Consider the following 27,096-nt stretch of genomic DNA (forward strand, 5'->3'; position numbering starts at 1 on the left):
TGGTATCTTTTTTATCGCAGTTTGGTAATGTCGATTTTCAAACTTACCTGATAACTCTGCAACTGTTCAAACTAAGGCAGAATATCCAGTAGAGCCAAAACAGTTGCTTCATTACGACACTATAATTTTGGAAGTTAGTCAAGCAAAATTAGCGGATAGCTGTTACTAAAAAAAAAGTTTAGAAGACAATATTATGAGCCAAATGAATTTTCTAGGCCAAACACGACAGGTATCACTGGATAATGAGTTTTGATTGGTTTAGCGGCCACGTAATATCAGCCACTTTAAAAAAACGGGATCATTGTATAATGCATCTCCATGGATTTCACTGGCTTAGCATTCATGGCATATGAGCCATTATGCGAGAATGTGAATGGAGTGAACCGTGAGTCTAAAATTTAACCGTCAAAGCTTACCCCCATTCCCCACCCCTCCCCCACCCCACTCCTTATTGAGACCCTTATACCACACCCGAGAAATAACGGCAATTAAAATGTCTTCTGGTCGTTTTAGCAAAGCGAAATCAACAATATCTATCAATATTTCTTGATTATTTTTAATCCCACTTGCGCTTGTTGGATATGAGATGGTTATAGCCAACTCGGCGCCTATCTGTCATCTCATATCCAACGCGCGATCGGGGAATAATTGTTAATTATCTCAGTCTAACTTCCATTAGGTCTACCTTTTCATCTAAAGACATTCCGCTCGTAATTTAAATAAGCTATGGACAGGTGCGTACTCCAGAGTCTCCTTGGTGTTATCCTTGAATACTAATATAAAGAAAATCTAACATTTTCTTTTTGTTGTCCGTTTTTATTTTCCCCTTCCATGAGTCCAAAGCTGTCGAGTACGCAAGGCGGAAATGTTTATTGAGAGCGGTAACTATTGTCGGGTAGAAAAATGGCAAAAAGCTTGCGTCCATCTGCATGCAAATTTGAGCTCGTTCAAACCGATTTTAACTCGTCGCAAGTCATCGTTAATATACACAGGTCTTTACCAAAACATTTTACGACTTTCATCCCGGGCCCACTTCAGGGTTAGTCTGGTCGTGGCTTAGCAGTAAAAGCGTCGACGACAATGGCCATCGATTTGGGAATTGACGGCGAAATGATTTTCAGTTGCACATGCTTCCACCTTCAATGAACATATGTACGTATTGCAGATTTTAATAAATTCGGCTTGGACAGAAAGAGTATCATGCTTTTGGAAAGAAAACTTCAAATCTAGCAAGTCATATCTTGAAAAAAAGCAAAAACGCAGTTTAATGCATCTTGGTATTAAGTCGAATATAAAAATTTACTTGCCGGTATATTTACCTTACGCTTCAGCTCAGAATGGCCTCTGAAATTAACAGCACTGAACTGCTTTACTGATGTGTGCCTCGCCCTCGGTACGACAAAGGGAAGTGCTTACTGCTACCTCACCTTAAAAAACCTCCTATGTAGTAACTTTGAGTTCCAATAATCATCAGCATTTCTTCTTTAACTAAAGAGTCAAATGAGAGAAAGTTGAATATTCCCAGGAATATCAGCTAAACATGTCGACTCATCTTTTGAGGTTTAAAATAGACTTCTCGAGGGTTCCTTGGAGCTTAATGGAGAGAATGCGTTTGTTTGTCATGAGCCACTGGCATCTAATTATGCCGAGTGTGTCACATGTCATCGACAGCAAAATGTGACGAATATAGATGCCGTCAAAAAATAGAAATCTGTAGTCGAATATGGCTGCAGCACACTCAGGCATAATATTTGCTGAATTTGCCTATCACATTGCATATCATATTGGAAAATGTAAGAGTTTAAATAAGTGAATAATAAGCCAATCGCAATTATCTGCGCAACTTAAACGGAATTGGTAATATAACTGTAGAGATGATATAAAAGTGAATGATCATCCGCAATTCAAATGTATGGATTTTATATGTTCACTTTCATCTCATCATCTCTATGGTTTTACTACGAATTTACAAAATGGCCAGCTCCCAGTCGGCTTGATAGCTCAATTGATAAAGGTGCACTGCACAAGTGCTCTACTAATTTCTCCCCAGTTTTTTACCGTGGTTTTACATAAAAAGGTTGAAAATAGTAAACCGCAGGTGCAGGGTCACTACTTTAATATAAATTGAAGCATTTATGCGTCGCTGTGGATGGAGCTAGCATCATGGAGTAAAGACGTGGTTCTGTCGCTTTTTGTGACAATCGTCGCACTTTGTAATACCTGTCGCACTTTGCAATAAAACTGTCGCTCTTTGTAATAAAATAGCTGTTGCACTTTGTAATAACAAGTTGTCACACTTTGTCATAAATTAAGCTGTCGCAATTTGTAATAATAAGTTGCCGCACTTTGTAATAAGCTTTTAAATCACTTTTGAATACGATTTTTTTGTGGAAAATAAGTTAATTAACTTCACCTTTTGCTGTTCATTTACGCAAAATATACATTCATTTACGTCAACAGTTGAAACTACACGGCAAATAGACGTTCATTAGCACTTCCATGAAATTCATTAATGCGAACGAACTTTCAATAACGCTATTTGCATATGTATTAACATTCAATAGCATCAACGGATGAGCAATTGCACCTTTGAACAATCGAAGATAACAAATACACCTTCAATCTCGGACAATGGTTAATCATTAACTCCAATAGAAAATCAATTACATAGTATGACAATCAAAAGCGTATTAGAGACATACAATGATGCAATTTGCGTAGAAACACACAATCAATTGCACCTACATACAATCGTTTATTCGAAATGTTCAATCAGTAACGTGAACTGACAAACGTTGGTATTTTTCGAATAAACAATAGGAAGAAAAAAATATTCATTGGTGTCATTCACCGTAGTTACACATCTAAGAAGGTACCGTAAACTATAATTGAATAGAATAATTGTGAAATAGTATCGTATTTTAATTCAAAAATTGTATAGGCTTAACATAAGCCAGAACATGGAAGAACAGCCATCATAGCGTAGTCTGTTTATGTACATACAGCTGTAGTACATTTTCTCAGGATCTGACTGTATTCCATGTTCAACACTTATCTTGCACTCGTCTGGGATCAGCTTCAGTCCGGTTTTCATGCTTGTATGCATCAATTCATGTTCTTCCTCTGACTTGCCGAAGGCCGCTACAGTATAATCAGCGATTCCTGTCACACCATCGCATCCTTTAAAGGTTTGGTCGATCTTTTCTTCAGAACACATCCGGTGACATCTTTCAGCTGATCTTTAATCCAAAACGCATACAAAGGAAACGATAGCGGCTAAACGGCAAGTTTAAAGTGGCTAGGTGTCTTGGTTATGGAACAATAGAACAGTGGAGGATCGAAATACACAAATCACCGACCTTCGTAATACAGTTGGTGCTCCATAATCAGTCGACCTCACCGCCTGAAGATGACTAACAGCAAGCAGTCGAAACGTCACAATCTACATCCCAAGTGATTACATATTGTGAGACAAACGATAATGCACTTTATTATTTTTGTATCTACTACAATGAACAACAGCAACCTATTCCTTGACATGCCTTGGTTTTCTATCTAGCACAACATTCCAGTAACCGCATTTCCCGCCAACGATGGACAAATATTTAGCACCAGTTTAATAATAATAATAATAATAATAATAATAACCTCTTGCAGTCAACTACTGAATTACAGGTTGGAGTTCTTATCTAAACAACATTTAACTACATGCATAAATACAAATATAAATCTGACTAATAAAGCTAGACAACTCGATCTAATACAGAATTTCACAGTCACAAAATTTCCAAAGCGGTCTGTGTTATATGGGACTCGTTTTTTGCTCTCACGGGGCCTTAACTCATCCCTGGTGTTGGTGGGCACTTGATTGACTCGTTATTTTAGTCAACTCAGGCAATTTCTTTCGCCCAGCGTCTTCACATTTCCCACCTCTTCTTCTCATGTTCCGTTGGAGACGCGATCCATACTGTTTTTAACCAAATATGATAAAATAATGTCATAGGATGAGCAAAAGCATACTCAGAAACAGGTTTTCAATAAAAGATTAAAAACCCAATAAAACACTGGGAAGATTGAATTGAAGCGGATTTCTAGATGTATTCGACGCGTACTTTTGATTTCAGGTTGAGGTAGGCCCTTTTTAAACTGAAAAAACTAGTGTCCAGGTCTGCGCGGTCACAAAGCCGACTGTGTCCCTTTAAGGAAGCTAGCAGAAGCTAACAGGATGAATTTCTCCTATTGTTGGGATCAGTGGAATTCCCTGTGAATTGCTTCTTTGCCGGAGATCCTTCGGATCCAGGCATATTGTCAACGAGGCTTTTAACCCATGCTGTGGACTTCCCTTCTTTCAAGCTGCGTCTGTTGATCTGACCTTAAATTCACAGATGACCCTGCGTTTTCCAAGCTGTGCAAGCTTAGACCCTCCATAGGCTGTCAGTTCAGTAGATGGACGTCCAAGGGTTCCAGGTTTGAGATTCTGTGGGTTCATTTGGGGTGATATGTTTCTTTGTGCCTCAGTGTCTAATTTTGCCTTACGTGCGGCTGGCCGGCTGCTAGAAGTGCGAGGGTCAATGTATCCGGACGCAAATATCTCATCTTTAGGTAGGGCGTGCGGTTGAATGGTGTCCACCTGGATTATTTCAAATGCAATCATTTCAAACTGTTCTCTCAGCTCCATTGTCTTTGGAACCCTATGTGCTGTACTTAATGATCTTTGGTGCGTCGGTTTCTGCTTAGCAAATAAATGGGCGAATAAATTGTTGTTGCTGATTGCCGGTAGTGTCGAAATTTATAGCTTTCGAATGGAAATAGTCCAATTTAATTTTTTTTATTAAACGCTTACTCTGAAGATTCTCATCGAAAAAGCTGTTCACAACAGTTTATAAAAAAAAAATGTTTTTAGAGCTCGAATTGTAGAGAACGTTAACGTTCAACGGAATTATTTTTTTTAAATTTAGACATTAACATATATCGTTATGAGCTCTAGTAACCTCAAAAGTAAGATTTATCGCTGATTCATTTTCACACCCTGCGGCGTGCTTCGATGACTCTAACATAGTCCGGGAAGGCGGGCAAGAAATTTCACAGGCAAAGGCGGGCTATTCAAATAAGAAGAGACTCCAGGTTACTCGCCCTCAGTCTACCCCACCTTCTCCTTATGCTAAATGAAATCTTACGATACGTTATTGCGTGACCAGAATACCAAGTGCACCTGTGGGTGATATGTAAAAACTGAAAAGGTGACATAATAGCACTGGTATCTTTTTTATCGCAGTTTGGCAATGTCGATTTTCAAACTTACCTGATAACTCTACAACTGTTCGGCAAACTAAGGCAGAATATCCAGTAGAGCCAAAACAGTTGCTTCATTACGACACTATAATTTTGGAAGTTAGTCAAGCAAAATTAGCGGATAGGGGTTACTAAGATTAAAGTTTAGAAGACAATATTATGAGCCGACTGAATTTTCTAGGCCAAACACGACAGGTATCACTGGATAATGAGTTTTGATTGGTTTAGCGGCCACGTAATATCAGCCACTTTAAAAAAACGGAATCATTGTATAATGCAGCTCCATGAATTTCGCTGGCTTAGCATTCATGGCATATGAGCGATTATGCGAGAATATCAATGGGGTCAACCGTGAGTCTAAAATTTAACCGTCAAAGCTTACCCCCATTCCCCACCCCTCCCCCACTCCACCCCCTATTGAGACCCTTATACCATACCCGAGAAACAACGGCCATTAAAATGTCTTCTGGTCGTTTTTGCAAAGCGAAATCAACAATATCTATCAATATTTCTTGATTATTTTTAATAAAACGATTATCCTACTTGCGCTTGTTGGATATGAGATGGTTATAGCCAACTCGGCGCCTATCTGTCATCTCATATCCAACGCGCGATTGGGGAATAATTGTTAATTATCTCAGTCTAACTTCCATTAGGTCTACCTTTTCATCTAAAGACATCCCGCTAGTAATTTAAATAGGCTTTGGACAGGTGCGTACTCCAGAGTCTCCTTGGTGTTATCCTTGAATACTAATATAAAGAAAATCTAACATTTTCTTTTTGTTCTCCGTTTTTATTTTCCCCTTCCATGAGTCCGAAGCTGTCGACTACGCAAGGCAGAAATGTTTATTGAGAGCGGTAACTATTGTCGGGTAGAAAAATGGCAAAAAGCTTGCGTCCATCTGCATGCAAATTTGAGCTCGTTCAAACCGATTTTAACTCGTCGCAAGTCATCGTTAATATACACAGGTCTTTACCAAAACAATTTACGACTTTCATCCCGGGCCCACTTCAAGGTTAGTCTGGTCGTGGCTTGGCAGTAAAAGCGTCGACGACAATGACCATCGATTTGGAATTGACGGCGAAATGATTTTCAGTTGCACATGCTTCCACCTTCAATGAACATATGTACGTATTGCAGATCTTAATAAATTCGGCTTGGACAGAAAGAGTATCATGTCATATCTTGCAAAAAAGCAAAAACGCAATTTAATGCATCTTGGTATTGAGTCGAATTTAAAAATTTACTTGCTGGTATATTTACCTTACGCTTCAGCTAAGAATGGCCTCTGAAATTAACAGCACTGAACTGCTTTACTGATGTGTGCCTCGCACTCGGTACGACAAAGGGAAGTGCTTACTGCTACCTTACCTTAAAAAACCTCCTATGTAGTAACTTTGAGTTCCAATAATCATCAGCATTTCTTCTTTAACTAAAGAGTCAAATGAGAGAAGGTTGAATATTCCCCAGGAATATCAGCTCATCTTTTGAGGTTTAAAATAGACTTCTCGAGGGTTCCTTGGAGCTTAATGGAGAGAATACGGTCGTTTGTCGTGAGCCACCGACATCTAATTATACTGAGTGTGACACATGTCGTCGAAAGCAAAATGTAACGAATATAGATGCCGTCAAAAAATAGTCATAATATTTGCTGAATTTGCCTATCACATTGCATATCATATTGGAAAATGTAAGAGTTTAAATAAGTGAATAATAAGCCAATCGCAATTATCTGCGCAACTTAAACGGAATTGGTAATATAACTGTAGAGATGATATAAAAGTGAATGATCATCCGCAATTCAAATGGCGGGCAAGAAATTTCACAGGCAAAGGCGGGCTATTCAAATAAGAAGAGACTCCAGGTTACTCGCCCTCAGTCTACCCCACCTTCTCCTTATGCTAAATGAAATCTTACGATACGTTATTGCGTGACCAGAATACCAAGTGCACCTGTGGGTGATATGTAAAAACTGAAAAGGTGACATAGTAGCACTGGTATCTTTTTTATCGCAGTTTGGCAATGTCGATTTTCAAACTTACCTGATAACTCTACAACTGTTCGGCAAACTAAGGCAGAATATCCAGTAGAGCCAAAACAGTTGCCTCATTACGACACTATAATTTTGGAAGTTAGTCAAGCAAAATTAGCGGATAGCGATTACTAAGATTAAAGTTTAGAAGACAATATTATGAGCCGACTGAATTTTCTAGGCCAAACACGACAGGTATCACTGGATAATGAGTTTTGATTGGTTTAGCGGCCACGTAATATCAGCCATTTTAAAAAAACGGAATCATTGTATAATGCAGCTCCATGAATTTCGCTGGCTTAGCATTCATGGTATATGAGCGATTATGCGAGAATGTCAATGGGGTCAACCGTGAGTCTAAAATTTAACCGTCAAAGCTTACCCCCATTCCCCACCCCTCCCCCACTCCACCCCCTATTGAGACCCTTATACCATACCCGAGAAACAACGGCCATTAAAATGTCTTCTGGTCGTTTTTGCAAAGCGAAATCAACAATATCTATCAATATTTCTTGATTATTTTTAATAAAACGATTATCCTACTTGCGCTTGTTGGATATGAGATGGTTATAGCCAACTCGGCGCCTATCTGTCATCTCATATCCAACGCGCGATTGGGGAATAATTGTTAATTATCTCAGTCTAACTTCCATTAGGTCTACCTTTTCATCTAAAGACATCCCGCTAGTAATTTAAATAGGCTTTGGACAGGTGCGTACTCCAGAGTCTCCTTAGTGTTATCCTTGAATACTAATATAAAGAAAATTTAACATTTTCTTTTTGTTCTCCGTTTTTATTTTCCCCTTCCATGAGTCCGAAGCTGTCGACTACGCAAGGCAGAAATGTTTATTGAGAGCGGTAACTATTGTCGGGTAGAAAAATGGCAAAAAGCTTGCGTCCATCTGCATGCAAATTGAGTTCGTTCAGACCAATTTTAACTCGTCGCAAGTCATCGTTAATATACACAGGTCTTTACCAAAACATTTTACGACTTTCATCCCGGGCCCACTTCAAGGTTAGTCTGGTCGTGGCTTGGCAGTAAAAGCGTCGACGACAATGACCATCGATTTGGAATTGACGGCGAAATGATTTTCAGTTGCACATGCTTCCACCTTCAATGAACATATGTACGTATTGCAGATCTTAATAAATTCGGCTTGGACAGAAAGAGTATCATGTCATATCTTGCAAAAAAGCAAAAACGCAATTTAATGCATCTTGGTATTGAGTCGAATTTAAAAATTTACTTGCTGGTATATTTACCTTACGCTTCAGCTAAGAATGGCCTCTGAAATTAACAGCACTGAACTGCTTTACTGATGTGTGCCTCGCACTCGGTACGACAAAGGGAAGTGCTTACTGCTACCTTACCTTAAAAAACCTCCTATGTAGTAACTTTGAGTTCCAATAATCATCAGCATTTCTTCTTTAACTAAAGAGTCAAATGAGAGAAGGTTGAATATTCCCCAGGAATATCAGCTCATCTTTTGAGGTTTAAAATAGACTTCTCGACGCTTCCCTGGAGCTTAATGGAGAGAATACGGTCGTTTGTCGTGAGCCACCGACATCTAATTATACTGAGTGTGACACATGTCATCGAAAGCAAAATGTAACGAATATAGATGCCGTCAAAAAATAGTCATAATATTTGCTGAATTTGCCTATCACATTGCATATCATATTGGAAAATGTAAGAGTTTAAATAAGTGAATAATAAGCCAATCGCAATTATCTGCGCAACTTAAACGGAATTGGTAATATAACTGTAGAGATGATATAAAAGTGAATGATCATCCGCAATTCAAATGTATGGATTTCATAGCGGAGCTCCGCGCGGAGCCCCATAGCTAAGAGATTTTGGTAAACCGATCAGTGCGAGAAATTTTGGTTTGGTTATGACGTCACATGCGTCCGACCGACCGCCCGTACGTACGCAATCCCACAATGCTAATGCGCCCGTGTTTGTTTGGCGGGAAGTTGCATGGCGAGATGCGTTTATAACAGAAATGCTAAAGAACACAAAATACAAAGTCAATTTTTTTATTTTTTCGTTGGATATGTTGACAAACGTGGAAAGAAGAGAAAGAGAGAGAAAAAAAAAACAGAAAGCGGGGACGATTAAGCAAAGTTCAACGTGAAAGAGAGCGATAAATAGCAAGTTAGAGCAGACCGCCCGGAAAAGTAAGTTTAAAGAAGCCTCACGTTTATCTATATCACCCGTTCGTGATCAGTTATGGCAACTTTCAGAACTCTAAAATAGCTTTACATTGACACTTCAATCGCTTTCGATATCACTTATATTCGAGGAGAGGAGGAGGCCGCGGTTTTTCATTCGCACCGCATCGCCCTCATGTGATTGTAAACACACACAAGTTCCAAAGCTCTGAAATAATTCTATTAAACACCAAAGAGCATTTTTCTGTATTTACCTTTTTTTTAACTTTTATTTAGAGACTAGAATTATTAAAAATTAGGAGCAAAATTGACACAGTTTTGAATTTACAAACATTTTCCCTGTGAGCTATTTTAAAACTATAATTTTGCTCTCGCAAAAAATACCATGTTTACGTGATTCCGACGGCCGTTTAAACAGATAATTTGTAAACGAAAATATTTTCTTCCAGGCAAAAATCGATGATTTATTATGCTACGTGTTTCAAGCTTTACACAGATACTTTAATCGTTTGTAATTCGTTTCTTCCAGGGAACAATCGATAACTTTTCTTTATGTTACGTGTTTAAAGCCTTAACGAGAGATGCTTCAATCGTTCATTAAATTCTTAGAAATTCATTTTTGAAAAATATTTTTTTTTTGTGGCCGTGCTTTTTTCATTCGCACCACTCGGCTCTCATGTGTTTGTAAACACACACAAGTTTAAAAGCTCTAAAATAATTTTACCAAAAGCCAAAGACTACTTTCCAGTATTCTCCATTTTTTAACGTTTATTAAGAGACTAGAACTTTTACTATAGGAGAAGAATTGACCAAAATTTGAATTTCCAAACATTTTCCCCCGGGAGCTATCTTGCTCTCGCAGAAAATATCATGCAGTACGTGATTCGACGGCCGTTTACAAATCATTTGTAAAAGAAAATGCTTTTTTCCAGGCAACAACCGCTAATTTTTACCGGTTCGGTCTTTGTTATATGGGACTCGTTTTTTGCTCTCGTGGAGCCTTAGCCCATCCCTGGTGTCGGTGGGGGCTTGATTATAGCAGAGTAGCAGCGGGATAGGGATCCCTGACTGGATATCCTCAAAGAACTTATACAGCACGCATCGGCCCGACGAGCCTCTAGCGTGGCCAGCCCAACTCGTGCAACCGCAACCTCATACGTAACACCGCGGAATATGATTGACATGGACCTTTCTTGTATCCTTTCTTAAACGCTTGATAAGAACTGAGGCATATGCGCAAAAACAACAGGTCCATATTCGACAATTGATCTCACTAATGAGCAATAGACATCCACAATGTCCTGCTCCTCTACACCACATCATGATTGTAAGATTTTGTTAGTAAAGTCAAAACTTCTGCCACACACTTCTGTCATACTTAAGAAAGCTAACAGAAGCTAACATGTAGAATTTCTCCTATTGTTGGGATCAGTGAAGTTCCCTGCGAATGGCTTCTTTGCCGGAGATCTTTCCGGGATCTGGGCATATTGTAAAGGAGGGTTTTAACTCATGCTGTAGACTTCCCTTCCTTCACCTTAACGTCCTTCCGCCTCAGTGACAAAGAAGGCTGCGTCTGTTGATCTGATCTTAAATTCACACGTCGGATGGCCCTGCATTTGCCAAGCTGTGCAAGCTTAGACCCTCCATAGACTGTCAGTACAGTAGATGGATATTCAAGGGTTCCAGGTTTGTGATTCTGTGGGTTTATTAGGTGTAAAATGTTTCTTTGTGCCTCAGTGTCTAATTTTGCCTTACATGTGGCTGGCCGGCTGTTAGAAATGCGAGGGTCAATGTATACGGACGCAAATATTTCATCTCTAGGTAGGGCGTGCAGTTGAATGGTATCCACTTCGATTATTTCAAATGCAATCGTTTCAAACTGTTCTGTCAGCTCCATTGTCTTTGTCTTTGGATGTGCTGTACTTAAACACGGAGCGATCCTATAAGACCAGGCTGAACAGTTCAGACTGTCAATGAAAAATCCCAAACGCGCGTATCGGATTGGTTGATTACCAAAGGTCTTATTATAGCACGTTCAAGTTCCCGCAACTTCGATTCGAAAGGACGTGACGAGTCGGCGAAAAAGCTGTTTTAGTTCGAATTATTTTGTTCAAAATCGATCCAACGAATATGGCTACAGGAGAAGAATTTAGAAAGTTAAGTTATCCGTCTATTTTGAGATCGGAAATTCATTTATCGGCTGGTAAAATCTTATGCTTTCGAGATATTTCCGAAATGATTAGGATATAAAAGTTCGTAAATAAACTCTGTCTCGAAATAGGTTGTTCTTCTGAAACCGGCTTCCGAGATGGAATCGCCTCGATCCTTTGTGTCGTTTAGTGGGGGAGAGCTAAGTGAAGACACAAAGTCGCGGAAGCGAAGCCTAGAAGAAACAACAGACCGGGAAACGGAGGAGAAAAGTGAAGTGTCTCAAGCGGCGAGCGATCGCACGCAAGACGACGGAGCTGGTAATCTTTTTGAAGTTGGTCTCTCTCTAGTGCCTACTGTATAAACTTAGAATATATTTAGTACTGGCCAATTTTAATACTGATGTGAGAGCCATGACCATTATCATTTCATCCATAAGATACATGAGAGCAACATCAGGTCGTGTTTTGTTTACATCTTTGGTGATTTTTCGAATTGATTTTGCAAATTATGCAAATATGCATGATCACGTACGAAATGTGTTTAGATGTTTTTATTTTTGACTTGTGCATAGAAGTTTAGAATTTATTACTGCCACTTCCAGCGGATTAGTAGAGTTAGTTTTCACGTACGTGATCAATAGATACACAAGCGGTAATGAACTTGAACCCAACATGACGACTCGAGTGGCCGTTTAGCGGAAAACATCTGCCAAATTTTGTAAATCCCGCCAGTTTTGGCGAACAAGACAGACTCGTTTTGGTTATCGGACGGCATGTATACAGATGTCCAGTTCGTCGCAGGCTTCAGTTTATAATGGTTTCTATCTTTGTACTGTGTATTTGGTAGAAGGATTTCGAATTTCGAGGTAAGTTTCGTATAATCTTTCGATTGCGGCAACGAAACTTGATTATTTCCGTTATTATCGTTAATCTCGCTAATTTCTGGTGTTTAACAAGATTTATAGTTAGCGTTTAGCTTATTTTAATTGATAAATCGATTCCCTCTTCGATTTTACAAACGATAGCTCTTCTCTCTTTTTTCCTCGACCGTTACCGACGTCATCCACCATTATACTGATCCGTTTGGAAGCCAACAAAGCGCTTCAAAGGGGGCGTGTCCTTCCCTTTTATAGGATCGCTCCGTGTTTAAGGATCTTTGTCTGTCGCTGGTGCATCAGTTTCTGCTTAGCAAATAAATGGGCTAATAAATTGTTGTTGTTGTTGTTGTTGATGATTGCCGGTAGTTTCCCTCTGGTGTCGAAATTGTTAGCTTTCGAATGGAAATAGTCCAATTTAATTTTTTTGACTAAACGGTTACTCTGAACTGAAGGTTTTCTTCGCAAAAGCTGTTCGCAACGGTTTATAAAAAAAAGGTTTTTTAGAGCTCGAATTGTAGAGAACTCTAACGTTCAATGGCAAATTTCTTTAATTTAGACTTTAAAATATATCGTTATGAGCTCTTATAACCTCTTTTATTAATGAAAAAGTAAGATTTTGGAGCATTTATTCACTGCTGATTCATTTTCACACACTGCGGCAAAGGCGGGCTATTCAAATAAGAAGAGACTCCAGGTTACTCGCCCTCAGTCTACCCCACCTTCTCCTTATGCTAAATGAAATCTTATGATACGTTATTGGCCAGAATACCAAGTGCACCTGTGGGTGATATGTAAAAACTGAAAAGGTGACATAATAGCAATGGTATCTTTTTATCGCAGTTTGGCAATGCCAAATTTAAAACTTACCTGATAACTCTGCAACTGTTTAAACTAAGGCAGAATATCCAGTAGGGCCAAAACAGTTGTTTCATTACAACACTTCAATTTTGAAGGTAAGTCAACCAAAATTAGCAGATAGCTGTTACTAAGGAAAACTATTAGAAGACAATATTATGACATGACTGATGCTTCTAGGCCAGTCACGGCAGGTATCACTTGATAATGAGTTTTGATTGGTTTAGCGGTCATGGGATATCAGCCATTATCAGAAACTTGATCATTGTATAACGAGTCATTACACCACGCCCGACAAAAAGTGGCCATTAAAATGTCTTCTGGCTGCTCTTGCAAAGCGAAATCAACAAGATCTACCAATGTTTCTTGATTATTTTTTAATAAAACAATCATTCCACTCGCGCTTGTTGGATATGAGATGATTATAGCCAACTCTTATATCCAACGCACGCTCGAGTAATTGTTAATTATCTCATTCTATCTTTTGGCCTTTTAAATGGTCTACCTTTTCATCTAAAGATATTCCGCTCATAATTTAAATAGGTTATATCGACACCTGCATGTTTTAACGACTCTAGAGACTCCTTGGTATTATCCTTGGATACTAATATAACGAAGTGCAAACATTGCCTTTTTGTTTCGCCCCCACCCCTCTATGAGTCTAAATGTTTCGAGTACGAAAGGAAATGTTTACTGAGAGCGGTAACTTAAGTATCGGATGGAATAACTAAAAAAAGCTTGCGTCCATCTGCATGCAAATTTGAGCTTGTTCAAGCCGATTCAACTCGTCGCAAGTCATCGTTAATACACACAGGTCTTTACCAAAAGATTTTGCGACTTTCAGCTTTCCGGCCACTCTCGGCTCAGTCTGGTCAGGGCTTTGCAGTAAAAACGTCCACGACAACATCGAGTTGAGGAACGAGGGTGGAATGTGTCTCAGTTGCGTATGCTTCCGCCTCCGATGAGCATAGACAAGTGTTGAAGATTTTAGTAAATTCGGCTTGGACAGAAAAAGTATCATGCTTTTGGAAAAAAAAGACTTCAAATCTAGCAAGGCTTTAAATTTGCAGCACCACATCTCGTAAAATGAATACAGAAATGCATTTGAATAGCGCACGGCAACAAGTCGAATTTAAATATGTACCTGCTGGTATATTTACCTTACGTTTCAGCTAGGAATGGCCTCTGAAATCAAGGCGCTTTTCTATCCATGCGATATTAAAATTAACAGCACTGAACTGCTCTAATGAGCAGTCTGAGCAGCACCTTCGGTATGACAAAGGGAAGTGCTTACTGCTAACTCACCTGAGAAAACCTCCTTTGGAGTAACTTTGAATTCAGTCCAATAATCAGCAACTTTTCTTCTTTAACTGAAGAGTCAAATGAGAAAGGGTGGAATATTCTCCAGGAATATCAGCTAAACACGTCGACTCTTTAAGGCTTAAAACAGGCTTCTTGAGGCTTCCTTAGGGCTTAATGGATAGAATACGATCGTTTGCCATGTCAGCTGCCGACATCTAATTATGCTGGGTATGTCAAATGCCATCGACAGCAAAATGTCACGAATTTAGATGACGTCAAAAGATAGCGATAAATTAATTACTTACAGAAGCCGAGAACTTAACGTCAATACAGGTATTGCTGTATTCTTTCACTTAGAATAAACAGCATTTGCTGAAGAACACTGTGAGAAACTTCAATCGAAAACTTTGGTGCTTCAACATTATTAGACCTTGAAAGAAAAGTACAATTGTTTAAGATTCCAAGGTCAAGAATGAGCATTTACATATTTCACTGGTTGTGTCTGGAGATTGTTTAAACAACCAGCCAGACTCTGTCCCGCATTCACTATTGTCGATTTAGTCTATTGTTAATCTCCTTTGTAAGATCGCTTTACATAAGGCCCAGCTCTTACGCGGAACTCTGCATGAGCAGAACCTAATACCTTGAGTTACACACAAAGCTGGCCCCGGTTGTTCGAAGGGCGGATAATTCTATCCCGTGGATAAAACATTATCCAGCCGATAAAACGTACTCCTACTAACGCATTTTATCCGCTGGAGAGCGACTTATCCTCCGGATAAAGCTAACAGGAGTTTGTACAACTGGGGCCTGCACTATGAAAGGAACTTTGACTTGTCCAAGCCGCTAATCATTTCACAGCAACTACTGAGTTGCCAAAATCGCACCGTCCGTGTGACAAGATACAATAGAATAATGACAAAAAATTTAAAAATTCGGTATTCGAATTTGGCTGCAACACACTGAGGCATAATATTTGTGGAAATTACATATCACTTTCTTGGGAAAACTATAAGAGTTTGAGTAAGTGAATGATCAACAGGGCCGTACGTAGCGCGGGGGCAGAGGGGGCAGTTGCCCCCGCCAGGAAAACTCAATTTGTTTCCAACATCACACTGATCACAAGAAAATCGACTAATTGACTGAAAAAAATATTCATTCAATGTGAATTCCAAATAATTATTTTGGAAAATCTTTTGAGGCAAAAGCCAGTACCGGTTTTCTTATGAAAATAATGATTTTGTCAGTTTGGGCTGCCTATGGTTTAGAATTTGGTGTGTAAATAAAGACTGACAAGCCTACGCCACTTTCTGGCGCGTGTTTTAGCCTTTCTAAATCTAGCTTATACAAGTTTTTTTTTTCAGAGATAAATTGCTTTTAAAAGCCTGCGCTGCTCGCAAGTATTTGTAGCGGGTTTGGATTTAACCATCATATGTTCATCATCCGACAGATCATTTGTGCCTAATGATTTTTGAGTTTCCTCTTTTGAATTCTCTTTGTTTTGAATGTGACCTCTTATTCCGTGTGTTCAACGACGGTGTTTTTATGCCACATAGGGCATTTCAGCTGGGTTTTGCTTGGCTCTTTTAAGTGCTTGATAGTTTTAACTGCCTTTCTTGTTGAGATTTGGCAATATCAGGACAGAAATTAATCATTGCTTGTATCATGCAATGAGCTTCATTCTGTAATTGTTGCAATGCCGGGCCCGGCTAGTGTTTGTCACAAGGAGTTGCGTTTCTTGGCACGGCTATTTGGTTTTTTGGTTCTCTATATAATCGTTGTAGCGTGTTATAGATTATAAATAACAACAGTACTGTGTTTTTGCAAATGCTTCGCTCCACTGATATAGTGCGTTTGAATTGTGGAAGCTCAGTGATTTTCTCCCTTTTTTTACAGCAGTGCATCGACTGTGTTTTAAAATGAGAGACAATATTTGCTTCAAGCTAAACAAGACGTTAACTCCATAAAAAGTCATGACAATTTAAAACAAAAAGCATCGGTGTGTTTTTTTATCTCTAAACGTCGTAGAGGCAACTTTCTGTGTAGGAGTGAGAACAAAATTAATATCCAACTAGAAACCCTGTCTACGGTAGACCCCTGTGAGGGGTGTGCGGAGTTTGCCCCCACAGACAAAAAATCCTAGGTACGGCCCTGATCAATCGTAGTTATATGCGCAACTTCAACAGTTGCGAGGGGGAAAAGAACTGAATAATATTCAGGCTTGAACAGCATTCGAACTTATGCCCTCTGCAATGCAGGTGTAGCTATCAAGCTAACTGGTGGCCTGTCATTTTGTGAATTCGTAATGTACCCATAGAGACGATGAGATGAAAGTGAATGATCATCCGCAGTAAAAAGGTATGAATTTCATACATTCACTTTCACCTCACGACCTCTATGGTTTTACTACGAATTCCCACAACGGCCACCTCCCAGTTGGCTTGATATAGAGCACTTCACAAGTGCTTTATCAGTTTTCCACTGTGGACTTGAAAGAAAAGGCTGATAAATAATAAACCGTAGGTTCAGGGTCACTACTCTACTGATAAATTGAAGCCTTTCTATCTTGGTGTTCTCGTTGCCTTCGCCCTAGGTTCACTATCATGCTATGACTCTCTTTTAAACGCATTCGGAATGCGGTTTAGAGGGAATTTGTTTTACTTATCACTCTGTAGCCATTTTAAAGGATTTAATAAACTCTGGGTACATGAGGAATCTTTGTAGTCGTTGTGGTCGTGCCCAATCTGCCACAAACGACACATGATGTCGAAGTAAAGACGTGCCTTGGACGCTCTACATGACCCATACTATTTTTTTTTTTTATCATTGGAAAGAACAAAAAGGGAAAGAGAAAGCAGTAATTCATGTGATATAGACAGTGAAACGGATATTACTAAAACCAGGAACGGGGAACGGGGAACGGGAGTCTGGGAACGAGTGTACAGCGGTAATCCCTATAAGAATTCAAAGTAGGCTATTTAATGCAATTTAAAGAGCGTCTTTAAGGTTTATCTTAGATTTTTTTGGCAGATATTCAGGGTTTAAGTCTCATAACAGGAATTAAGAGCGATTGTTAGTAAAAATCAAAGAAATCGTGGCCACGGTCAAAAACTCGATTTCGCTCATACTTTGTCAGTTTGAAGGCCTAGGTAAGTAACTGAAGGATATACAGTTACAGTGGAACCTCTCCTTACGGACACCTCTCTATAACGGACAGTTCACTGGGTCCCTGAGAGACCGAAATCGATATAAAGCCTACCTCTCTAAAACGGACAATTATTCCTGTCCTCTTGGTGTCCGTAATAAAGAGGTTTGACTGTAGTTTTTTTTTAAATATCACACGAAAAACGGTCACCCTACGGGAAGCTCGGATTTCATTTCGCGAGAACTTGAAATTTTACACTTTGCAGCTTCTCGCTACACAGACGTTTTCATAGCTGCGACTCTTTCCTAGCCGGTATAATTGAATACATTGATTCTCCGTCAGTCAAAACATAGCAATTACTTTCATCTCTGCTCGTTTGTAACCGAACTGAGACTCTTTTCTCAATTACGCAAAAGTAAAATAATCCAAACCCAGCGACGAAAAAAGCTGAACGGTAGTGGCTCAAATGCTCTGATATTTTAACAAAAGATAGTTGATTTTTAGGTTTGCGGTTTTAAATCTTTAGGATCTAGCAGCACTTTTGCACGAACGCCGATCAAATTTCAGTAAAATTATAATTCAGCGCCTTTGAAACCTACAACTCTACAGCGCGTAAAAGAGAACAATGCAATAGTTGCTTTTCGTGGGAACAGTTACTTCCGATTGGCTATCGAAGGCTGATAAAGCTTCTCATCCTAAATAAAATTAATTTTAATTGTTCCAGGTTGTATTGCTATTCAGATATTTTCTATTTCTTCAGCAAGTTAACCGGGGAATCTGGCACATCGTTATGTAAGATATTGTAGAATATGACTTATTTTAAATCAACGGATGTAAATATCGGTTTGTAGCCAAGTCGCTCGTGCATGACACAGATTGGGGAGCGAGTGAGATTTAATTTCATCTCGTGGTAATTTTGGTGTTTTTTAGTTTGTTTTACCTGTGAATACAGTAGTTAACATCAATATATATTTTTTAAAACGTTAAAAGAGTTCAAACCCTCTTTGTAGAAACTTTGGCTGAGGAGTTAATTTATTCTATTGTGCCTTTTTATGTAGGGTTGTAGATTTCAAAGGCGCTGAATTATAATTTTATTGAAATTTGATCGGCGTTCGTGCAAAAGTGCTGCTAGATCCTAAACCGCAAACCTAAAAATCAATGACTGGACTGTCTATTTTGAATTCTTATAGGGATTACCGCTGTACACTCGTTCTCAGACTCCCGTTCCCCGTTCCCCGTTCCCCGTTCCCCGTTCCCCGTTCCCGGTTCCCCGTTCCTGGTTTTAGTAACATCCCAGTGAAACAGCTTCCTCGGTCAACAGGAAGAATACGATAATTTCGGTATAACAACAGGTAACGGATTGCAAGCCTGGGGAATTATCTTCATAATAAAGAATTTTAAATCTACCCTGATCTTCAAAAGTCAATTCAAGACGCAAGGTGACGTCAAGTTACAAGGCTGAAGGAAGCAAGTAAGACGGGACAATCGGCCTACTTCAGTCGAAGTAGACCCGACTGATATGCTTTAGTAATTTTAAACGTTGTTTTTATGTTTTGCTCGATAACATGACTTTTTTACTGTTAGGAACATATTTGCTTTTATTTACTTTGTATTTTATTAGTTTGTGTATTTAGGTAGGTTAGGAGGGCTCCACTGAAAATCGCCTTGGCGAGTTGGACCCCCTCATTAAATATTATGATTATGATTATGATTATGATTATGATTATGATTATGATTATGATTATGATTATGATTATGATTATGATTATGATTATGATTATGATTATTAAAGGAAGTTCGTTCCAGAATAGCTCTTTTATTTAATGGTTTTTCTATTACCAATGCTTACCGTATGAACGTAATAACCTTACAAATTCCTCACCTCTCTTGGAGTTATACATATTTTTAGTGCTAACAAAACAAACGCGTCAGCGGATAGTCATTTAAACCAGCTGTTCTGACCGAACGTGCGAGATCACAGTGCTAGATTCCGATGACGTTTGAGACCATTGACAATGATCGTGAATGAATATTTGTGCTATGGAAACGATGAATGTTTCTTTATAAAACTTAAAATACATAAAATATGGAAAAATTATCGATTGTTGCCCGAAAACCATTTACGGCTTGCGAGTTAGCTACCGCGTGATGTTTTTCAAGAGTGCAATTTGGCCGCTCGGATATAAATATTTTAAAATTCATAACTTTGTAAATAATCCTCGCACGAAAATAATTGTTGACTCTAAATAAACGTTAATTGTTAGTTTAAGAGGTATAATCGATTAAAGTTCTGGTTTTCCTTTTTTTCTTTTTTCGTAAAGCATGTCCTCATGGTTAAAAACGGGCACCATTCTGAGTTAAGACCAAACCGAACATACGTTTTCCCGCGCTTTGCAGCGGATGGATGTCTGTTTTCACCTGTTACTTACTTCTTGCTTCATTTGCATCTATTATCTAGAATAATGATCATGTCGTTAAACCGGTGGTTGTTATCGAATTCAACTCAGGTGTTTATTGTACTGGAACATTCAGTAGTTAAGGAGGTCCTTTTGAGGTGAGGGTTTTACGAAAACGCAGTGCCTAATTACATTTCACAAAATTGTCCACCCTCCACCCCTCCAAATTAACCACCGTATTTTGACCACCAAAGATCAATTTTCACGCCTTAATATTCGTTGAATTGACCAAATCCTGTTATAATTCACAGCTTTTATGAACAATTACTAAACTCGAGCAATTTTAACTTTCGCCAAGGCTGCACCTGCTTACTCCCGGCACGTTTATACGAGTTTCTTATCGAATTTCCTTCGACGGGCTGAGAACAAACGGAATTAGAGTCTTGAAGAAACAAGCCTAATCATTGGCCAGCACCTCACAAGCTGCCAAAATATTACGACACGCTGTCACTCTCTTCGGCCTTCCATCTTGTTTTTTTTTGTTTTTTTTTTTTGTTTTGTTTTTTTGTAATTATTATTATTACACAAATAACCTCAGGAAAGAGAATAAAACACAGAGCGCTCCATTTATTAACATTATTTTAATCAAAGTACATTTGAATTGAAATACAACTATTATTAAAAATAAATTATCCCTTTAATAACTATCCCTTCGTTAAAGAAGACATATCTTTGTACTTATTCCTTATTATTCCCTTTGGTCAATTTTCTGTCCAATAATTACTCATTGAATAATTCAATAACATAAGGCAGGTATAGTAGATCCGATGCAAAATCACGTATTTAAAACGTTAATTCGCAACAACGTTAATAGCAGAGAAAAGCTGTTCGAGAAGCAGAAACATGTAGTGAGAAAACAACCAGACAGGCGCCAGCACGAGAACATTTCAGCCAGAAGCATGCGCATAAAAACATGCAGCTTGTGGCATGCGGGGAAGACAATGCAGCAGGAAAAAAGCGCGGGAAAACACGTAAACAAAAATTACAGTTCATTTGCTGTGTATTACGGAAAACGCTTAAAAGAATCGCTTATCTCAAACTACTGACTGGCTCATTGATGTACTTTATTTTCCAGTTTTTGCGTGTGCACTTCCCCTTGTTTATTGTTATTTATGTCGGTGCGTGTGTGTGCGTATGGTAAATCGTATCCTTAGTTCTATGTTAATGTAGGGTATTTGCAAATTTTTCCGCTTGGCCCAGCCACTTAGCTCGATTAGCTTGCTATTTCTAAGTGGCTGTGCTCTCATCCTTAGTAATTTTTCTTTCTTGCATTTATGTTAACACTATATAATTTCTGGGCACGAATAAAGATTGTTGTGTTGTTGTATTTGCATGGATTCTGTTGTCTTATTCTGCGTTCTGTCTAGTGTCATTCTTTTCATAGTGTGTCGATCAAAGATAATTTTGCTCTGATTGAATGAATCAAACTACACTCATCGCTTTAATGCTTGTTTTTGAATCTAATTCTAGCACAATTCAGTAAACATCTGGTGTTAACCGCTTTGCTGTTAGGCATAGTTTCGGCGCCATTTAGTTTACCAAACAGACTGTTCGAGGACATTGATCGGCGAGTCCGCTGATTCGACGGGATTTTGGTCAATCTGGATCCTCTGTAACGCCTTAAAAGCGGATTTCCCAATTTTTTTTGGCAGCGATAATTTAATGTAACTGTAATGTTAAAACGTTTAATAGTATTTTCGTAAACTGTGATTGGAAATTTTCTCACCTTGTTTATAATTTGCAATTTGTTTTTTAGAAGTTTGCTTACTGCCCTTATAACCTGAAAGGTTCGTTAAATTTAAACACGTACTCATTTTAGAAATGCTATTTTCATGTAAAAGAAGTATTCGCTATATCAACTCCGGCAAATTTGATTGGAGTTACAAAGGATCAAAGCTGACCAAATTCCAGTACACTTACCGTCGCATCTAAAGTTTCTTGTCCACTCCACAAAATGGCAGCTGAAACAGTGCCAGTTTCCCGAAATATAGTTGGATATCTCTGCGTTAAACTAAAACGTGAGCACGTGGTCACTTATGAACGGTGTTTTGAGAACGATATGGTGATTCGATTGTGAACAAGAAATTCGACATAATGCCAGTAATGAAATGATCGGTTACAAGAAGTCGTAAAAATGTTTTGTTTTAAAGAGAAAACAAGCTGTTTCATGGACAGGCGGTCGTTTGAGAGAGGTGGTCGCACGGAAGTTCGACTGCTCAACTACTCCGAATGCACCCAGTCGAAGCTAACACTTAACGTGTTACATTTAAACAGTGACAACCAACAACACTTTTGTCCTTCTTTTGACTTTTTCATGGAAGTATTTTTTTGAAGTCTCTCATTTCCACTCGCACCTCTTTACGGAACCATAACGTCCATTAAAAACGCGCCTCCGTCACCGTCAAGAATACTGGTGCCCAGGTCACGAAAGTTCAGGTCAGTAGCCAGTTTGTAGCGCATGCGTTCATCACTAACAAATCCCAAGAGTCTTTTCATGTTGGCCGCCGCTTGGGATGAGCGCGAGTTTTCATTCTTGTACCTGAAGAAATAAACACACTGAAATAAATAATTTCACAGAAACATCTACAAAGTCGTATTTCATTGTAGCGTAAGACGCCTACAGTTGATAACTGCGAAATAAGCTCATTCGTGTGAACGTTCCTCGCTCCGAGAAAGTCACGATGCACCTCAGTTATCTTCAGAAATCTTTTAAATTCTCGGACTTGAAACCAAAGGACACATTTCTCATCGTTTGGGTCTTAGAACTATCAGTGAATTTCTTTAGGAAATAATTGACAGGCAAGGATCCTGCGTGACCTCAAAAGACCTACTGTCACCGAAACCTGCGACAAAATTCATGAAATGCTCGAACATTCTCTGGGGTATAAACGCCACTACGTCATCCGTAAACCACGACATGGCCCAAAACAACACAACACCACAGCACAGCACAGCAAGGCAAAGCAACAACGCCTTACACAACACAGCATAAACGAAAACATTTACTTACGACAATAGACCTAAAACTCACTCTTTCAACAGCTTGATTTCTACAAAATTTACTACACTCACTTGTTAGCGACATCAACAAAAAGATTGTTGGTGACTGGCATGGCGGACCGCATATCCTGAAGATAGTTGAAGTTGCCTTTCACAACCACTTGATGATACACTGCGTCCACCCATATGGAAATGTCACGCTTCTTCTTATATGCTTCAGCAACCAAAAGAGACTGGAGGAAATACAAACAGCCGACAGTGAGTACTAAAATGATTCGTCCTATAAATACCAACCAGTATCCATTGCAAGCGAAGGCTATTCTCACCAAAAGGTTCAATATCTAAACTTCCAATTGGTCAGACCGTTTACCTGGTACCTGCGTAGGCCCGGATATCAATATGAGCAAAGTAAGTCAGCTCTCGAAGATATCTATGAAAGAAGTTAGTAAAGTAAGAGATTCTCTCACCTGGAAGAACTGACTGTGATTAGCAAGGAACTTCTTCAGAGAATGTTTATCCAGGTTGACTACGGTGACGCCAGAGGACAGAACCTGGATTTGAAGATGGACTAACCTAGCATTCTTCAGGCAAGCTTGTGAGTGACGCCAGCTGAATTCTCCTACCGAAAAAAAAATTAAGCAAAATAAAAATAAAAAAAAAAAAACAGAATGATAACCGCACGTCCTTTAAAATTACCTTTTGGCGTCATCACCCATTTTGAACCACTTCGATAAAATGCAAAGACTAACTCACGGTCACAAATAATACGCTATGAACATGAAAAATAGTTGGTGTTATTGTTAGAACCACTGTGTAACATCTGTTTGTTAAGATGAGTGATGGTTACTGATTCCATTTGTATGTCTCATACCGGTGTGCGGATCTTGGCACCACAGCTTTTCACGGTTATTAAACATTACCGTTCGGATACTTGAGATGCATACCGTGTCTGGGACGAACCTGGAAGAACTGAATACCCCTCTCGTAGTTCGTCTTGCATAAGACGAACACAAGGCGGATAATGCGTCCAGAGGAGCTATCTTTGTGAACACCTCTTCAAGACGCACAACTTAAAAATACATCATCCGGCTTCATCACAGACGATCTACCAGACGCAAAACCAGGCATACTACAGATATTGGCCCAACACTGTTAGTCAACAAAAAAAAAACCAAACAAACAGCCAGTGAAGTCGTGCTTGCGTGCTTCTGCCGATTTCAATTCAGATCGCCCAGAGAACGTAAGCCATAGTTAATTCACATTATAATAGTTTAGTTTGATGTCTTATTGTGTTGACCAAAAAACCACTTAAAGTCTTCATTTCTTTATTTGCATAACTTGGTTTTGTATGTATGTTGTGGCTTTCTAACGAATCTTTTGTTTTTGACTGGTTAATCTTATTTGCTTTAGTTGGTCTTGAAGCTACGTTCTGGTTGAGCGTTTTATTTTTAGTAGATTGGCTAATAGCATTTTTTTATACAAACAATAAGTACAATCAATAACGGTGTTACATTAATAGAAGTAAAAAAATGGACAATGGAAATAATTTACAGCACTAATTATTTGAAACGAAAAATTACAATAAAAAAATATACCACTTGCACGCCTGTTGGCAAGAGGGCTCAATAGTAGGACTAGAGCGTTAAGAGTAAATGTCTGTAAAAACCAAAGAAATACCGGACACAGCTCAAAATTCGAATTCACTCATACTTTGTACATTGATATGCCTTAGTACCCCACTCATAAAAAAGGACATCCAACATTTTTCGTCAACAAAACCTCAAATATTGTCAACATCCATTACGCTACTAAATCAGGCAATCGTAACTTTTGGATCGCTTAGACGCAAATCCTATTCATTAAATGCTCTTTTAGTTCTCTGACTTGTAATATAGCTAGCCAACTCTTGTTATAAATATTTTACATTGTTTTTTAAGGGAACCAACGGCTTCTCTTATTCGTTAGGACCTCCAACAAACTAGCCATAAATACCTGGGGTACGCAAAGAATCTCAACGAAATACCTCCTTGGGGTACAACTTTTGATAGCTTTCAGTTTCTACCACTTCAATTTCTTGGGATCTTTCGTACTTTCAGAAAAAAACATTTCTAAACTGAGCAAATTTTCACTATCCGCCATTTTGAAATGAACAACAAGCACACTTGAATTGTTTAAACTTCCATTGTTTTGTTAAACATGGTTACCAACTATCAACTGCAAACCCCCTCTCCGTTCTTTTTGTCAATTGAAATCGTAACCTAAAGTGTACCAAATTAACATAACGAAACAGCGTTCATAGTTTCATTCCTGTCACTGACCTCAAACAAGCTTGATTTCTTTGCCATTGCTTTCTTAGTTCTCTTTTCAATCTTACGTTCCCCACCATGCAAGTCAAGCTATGCACCACTTTCACCGCGAGCTCAGCCATTCCAACCAGAATTTTGCGTAGTTTTTTCGTCAACGCGCGCATGCAGATGACCACGAGTATAACCAACATAGCTACCTGTATCGCACAGGTTACATTGAAAACGATAAACCACACATTGTTGGTTAACTAGCTGTGGTTTGGGCTCCAATTCTTGGAGGTCTTGGCCAATTTTGCGACTGACAAATACGGGTTGGATTGTGGTTTGGAGCTTAAGACTAAGGTCTTTCAACTGAGCCTTAACAATGTCAGCGGAAACTTGATCCTTAAAAGGAATGATCACTCCGGTCACGTCACTTTCCATTACTAGCGAGGCCTGCGGTGTCTTCTAGTCAGCAACTCTCGAGTTGATAAAGGTGTTAATGGTGGAGTTGATGAGGTGTAGAGGGTACTTTAGGCGCGAAAATACAGACTTCAAGCGTTCACACTCGTCCGAAAAAAAACTCCATGACGAGGATAACCGGTGAGCACTATCCAGCATAGTTGTTAATAAGCTTCGTTTGGACTCTGGTAATGGAGAAGTAAGCCGGTATTAGTAGGTTTCACGTAAACCCTGGTCTCAATTTGGGGCGCTCGATTTAAGAGCTGGGTTCCAAAAAAAGGGGAGCATCCCATCCTTTTCGATCTCCATGGTAAACTTGAGAGCAGGGTGGGCGTGATTGAGGGTATCAAGGAAATCCGTAGCTGCGGTGATATCGGGCATAACTGTGAGGGTATCATAGACAAATCTGCGGTAATAAGGAGGCAACTTGCCAACCATCTTTAGTTCTTCTTCCAACGATGACATAAACACGTTAGATAGTAACGGACCAAGGGGGGAACCCATAGCCACTCCATCGATTTGCTCATAGAGGTAACCATTAAATTGGAACAGCTGGTCCTTCGTAGCCACATTCAGGAGATCAACGAGGTCCTCCTTTGATATGTTCAAGTCATATGTAGAGTTAAACCGGTTGTCCTTGAAGGCTTTCTCAGCGAGGATTAAGGCATACGATCAAAGTGGCAAATGTTCCACCACATTTGCAATGGTAGACTGGTTGAGTCACTGCAGGATATGAGAAATAAAATGACTTCATTACTATCAAAAGCCGAAGAGGAGGCTAAGAAGTTTACTGCGGTTTGTAAAACCAGACGTGGATATAGGAAAAGTAGTGCTGCTAAGAAAAGAAAAATGATAAAAAGAATGAAAATAGGAAAACGCAGATATTTCAAAAGAACGTAGAGCTCATTGTCAATTATCTTCTCACTGAAGAGGGACAAAAAATGTATAAAGAAGGGGAAGTTATTTATGACAGTGATCTAAAAGTAGATAGAGAAGTTCCCTTATCTATCACAGCGTCTAGAGTACAACACCTTGTCCATTTACTACATACTGGCAAATTTAG

The 27,096-nt window shown here is 39.0% G+C and overlaps 2 protein-coding genes and 1 long non-coding RNA gene across 4 annotated transcripts in view; 1 reads left to right on the forward strand and 2 right to left on the reverse strand.

Annotated features, from left to right (window-relative positions):
• Nucleotides 1-27,096, reverse strand: part of LOC146489833 (uncharacterized) — a 204,203-nt gene that overhangs the window by 34,562 nt on the left and 142,545 nt on the right. The window lies entirely within an intron of this gene.
• LOC146489835 (uncharacterized) lies at nucleotides 11,426-24,988 on the forward strand. Of its 2 annotated transcripts, XR_014864681.1 has the most exons (3): nucleotides 11,426-11,968; nucleotides 12,223-12,794; nucleotides 24,927-24,988. It is a non-coding gene; the product is annotated as an uncharacterized LOC146489835 (long non-coding RNA). The 2 variants fall into 2 exon arrangements; XR_014864674.1 differs by lacking the exon at nucleotides 24,927-24,988 and having other exon boundaries at nucleotides 12,223-12,803.
• On the reverse strand, nucleotides 20,849-26,015 carry LOC146489836 (spatacsin-like). The gene is made up of 4 exons (XM_085091865.1): nucleotides 25,790-26,015; nucleotides 23,754-23,905; nucleotides 23,359-23,519; nucleotides 20,849-22,825 (listed from the first exon to the last, which is right to left on the reverse strand). The coding sequence occupies exons 1-4, from the start codon at nucleotides 26,013-26,015 to the stop codon at nucleotides 22,645-22,647; spliced, it is 720 nt and encodes a 239-aa protein (XP_084947991.1). The 3' UTR covers nucleotides 20,849-22,644.

Source organism: Pavona decussata, unplaced genomic scaffold (genome assembly GCF_977016875.1).
Source record: "Pavona decussata unplaced genomic scaffold, jaPavDecu1.1 SCAFFOLD_2, whole genome shotgun sequence".
NCBI lineage: Eukaryota > Metazoa > Cnidaria > Anthozoa > Scleractinia > Agariciidae > Pavona > Pavona decussata.

Excerpts from the sequence above, each read along its gene's own strand:
- LOC146489836 (XM_085091865.1), bottom strand. The coding sequence starts at position 26,015 with ATGGAAAGTGACGTGACCGGAGTGATCATTCCTTTTAAGGATCAAGTT. Across the intron at positions 23,906-25,789 it reads ATGTAACCTGTGCGATACAG|GAGAATTCAGCTGGCGTCAC; the intron begins GTAGCTATGTTG and ends TTTTTTCGGTAG. Across the intron at positions 22,826-23,358 it reads TTTGTTGATGTCGCTAACAA|GTACAAGAATGAAAACTCGC; the intron begins GTGAGTGTAGTA and ends TTATTTCTTCAG.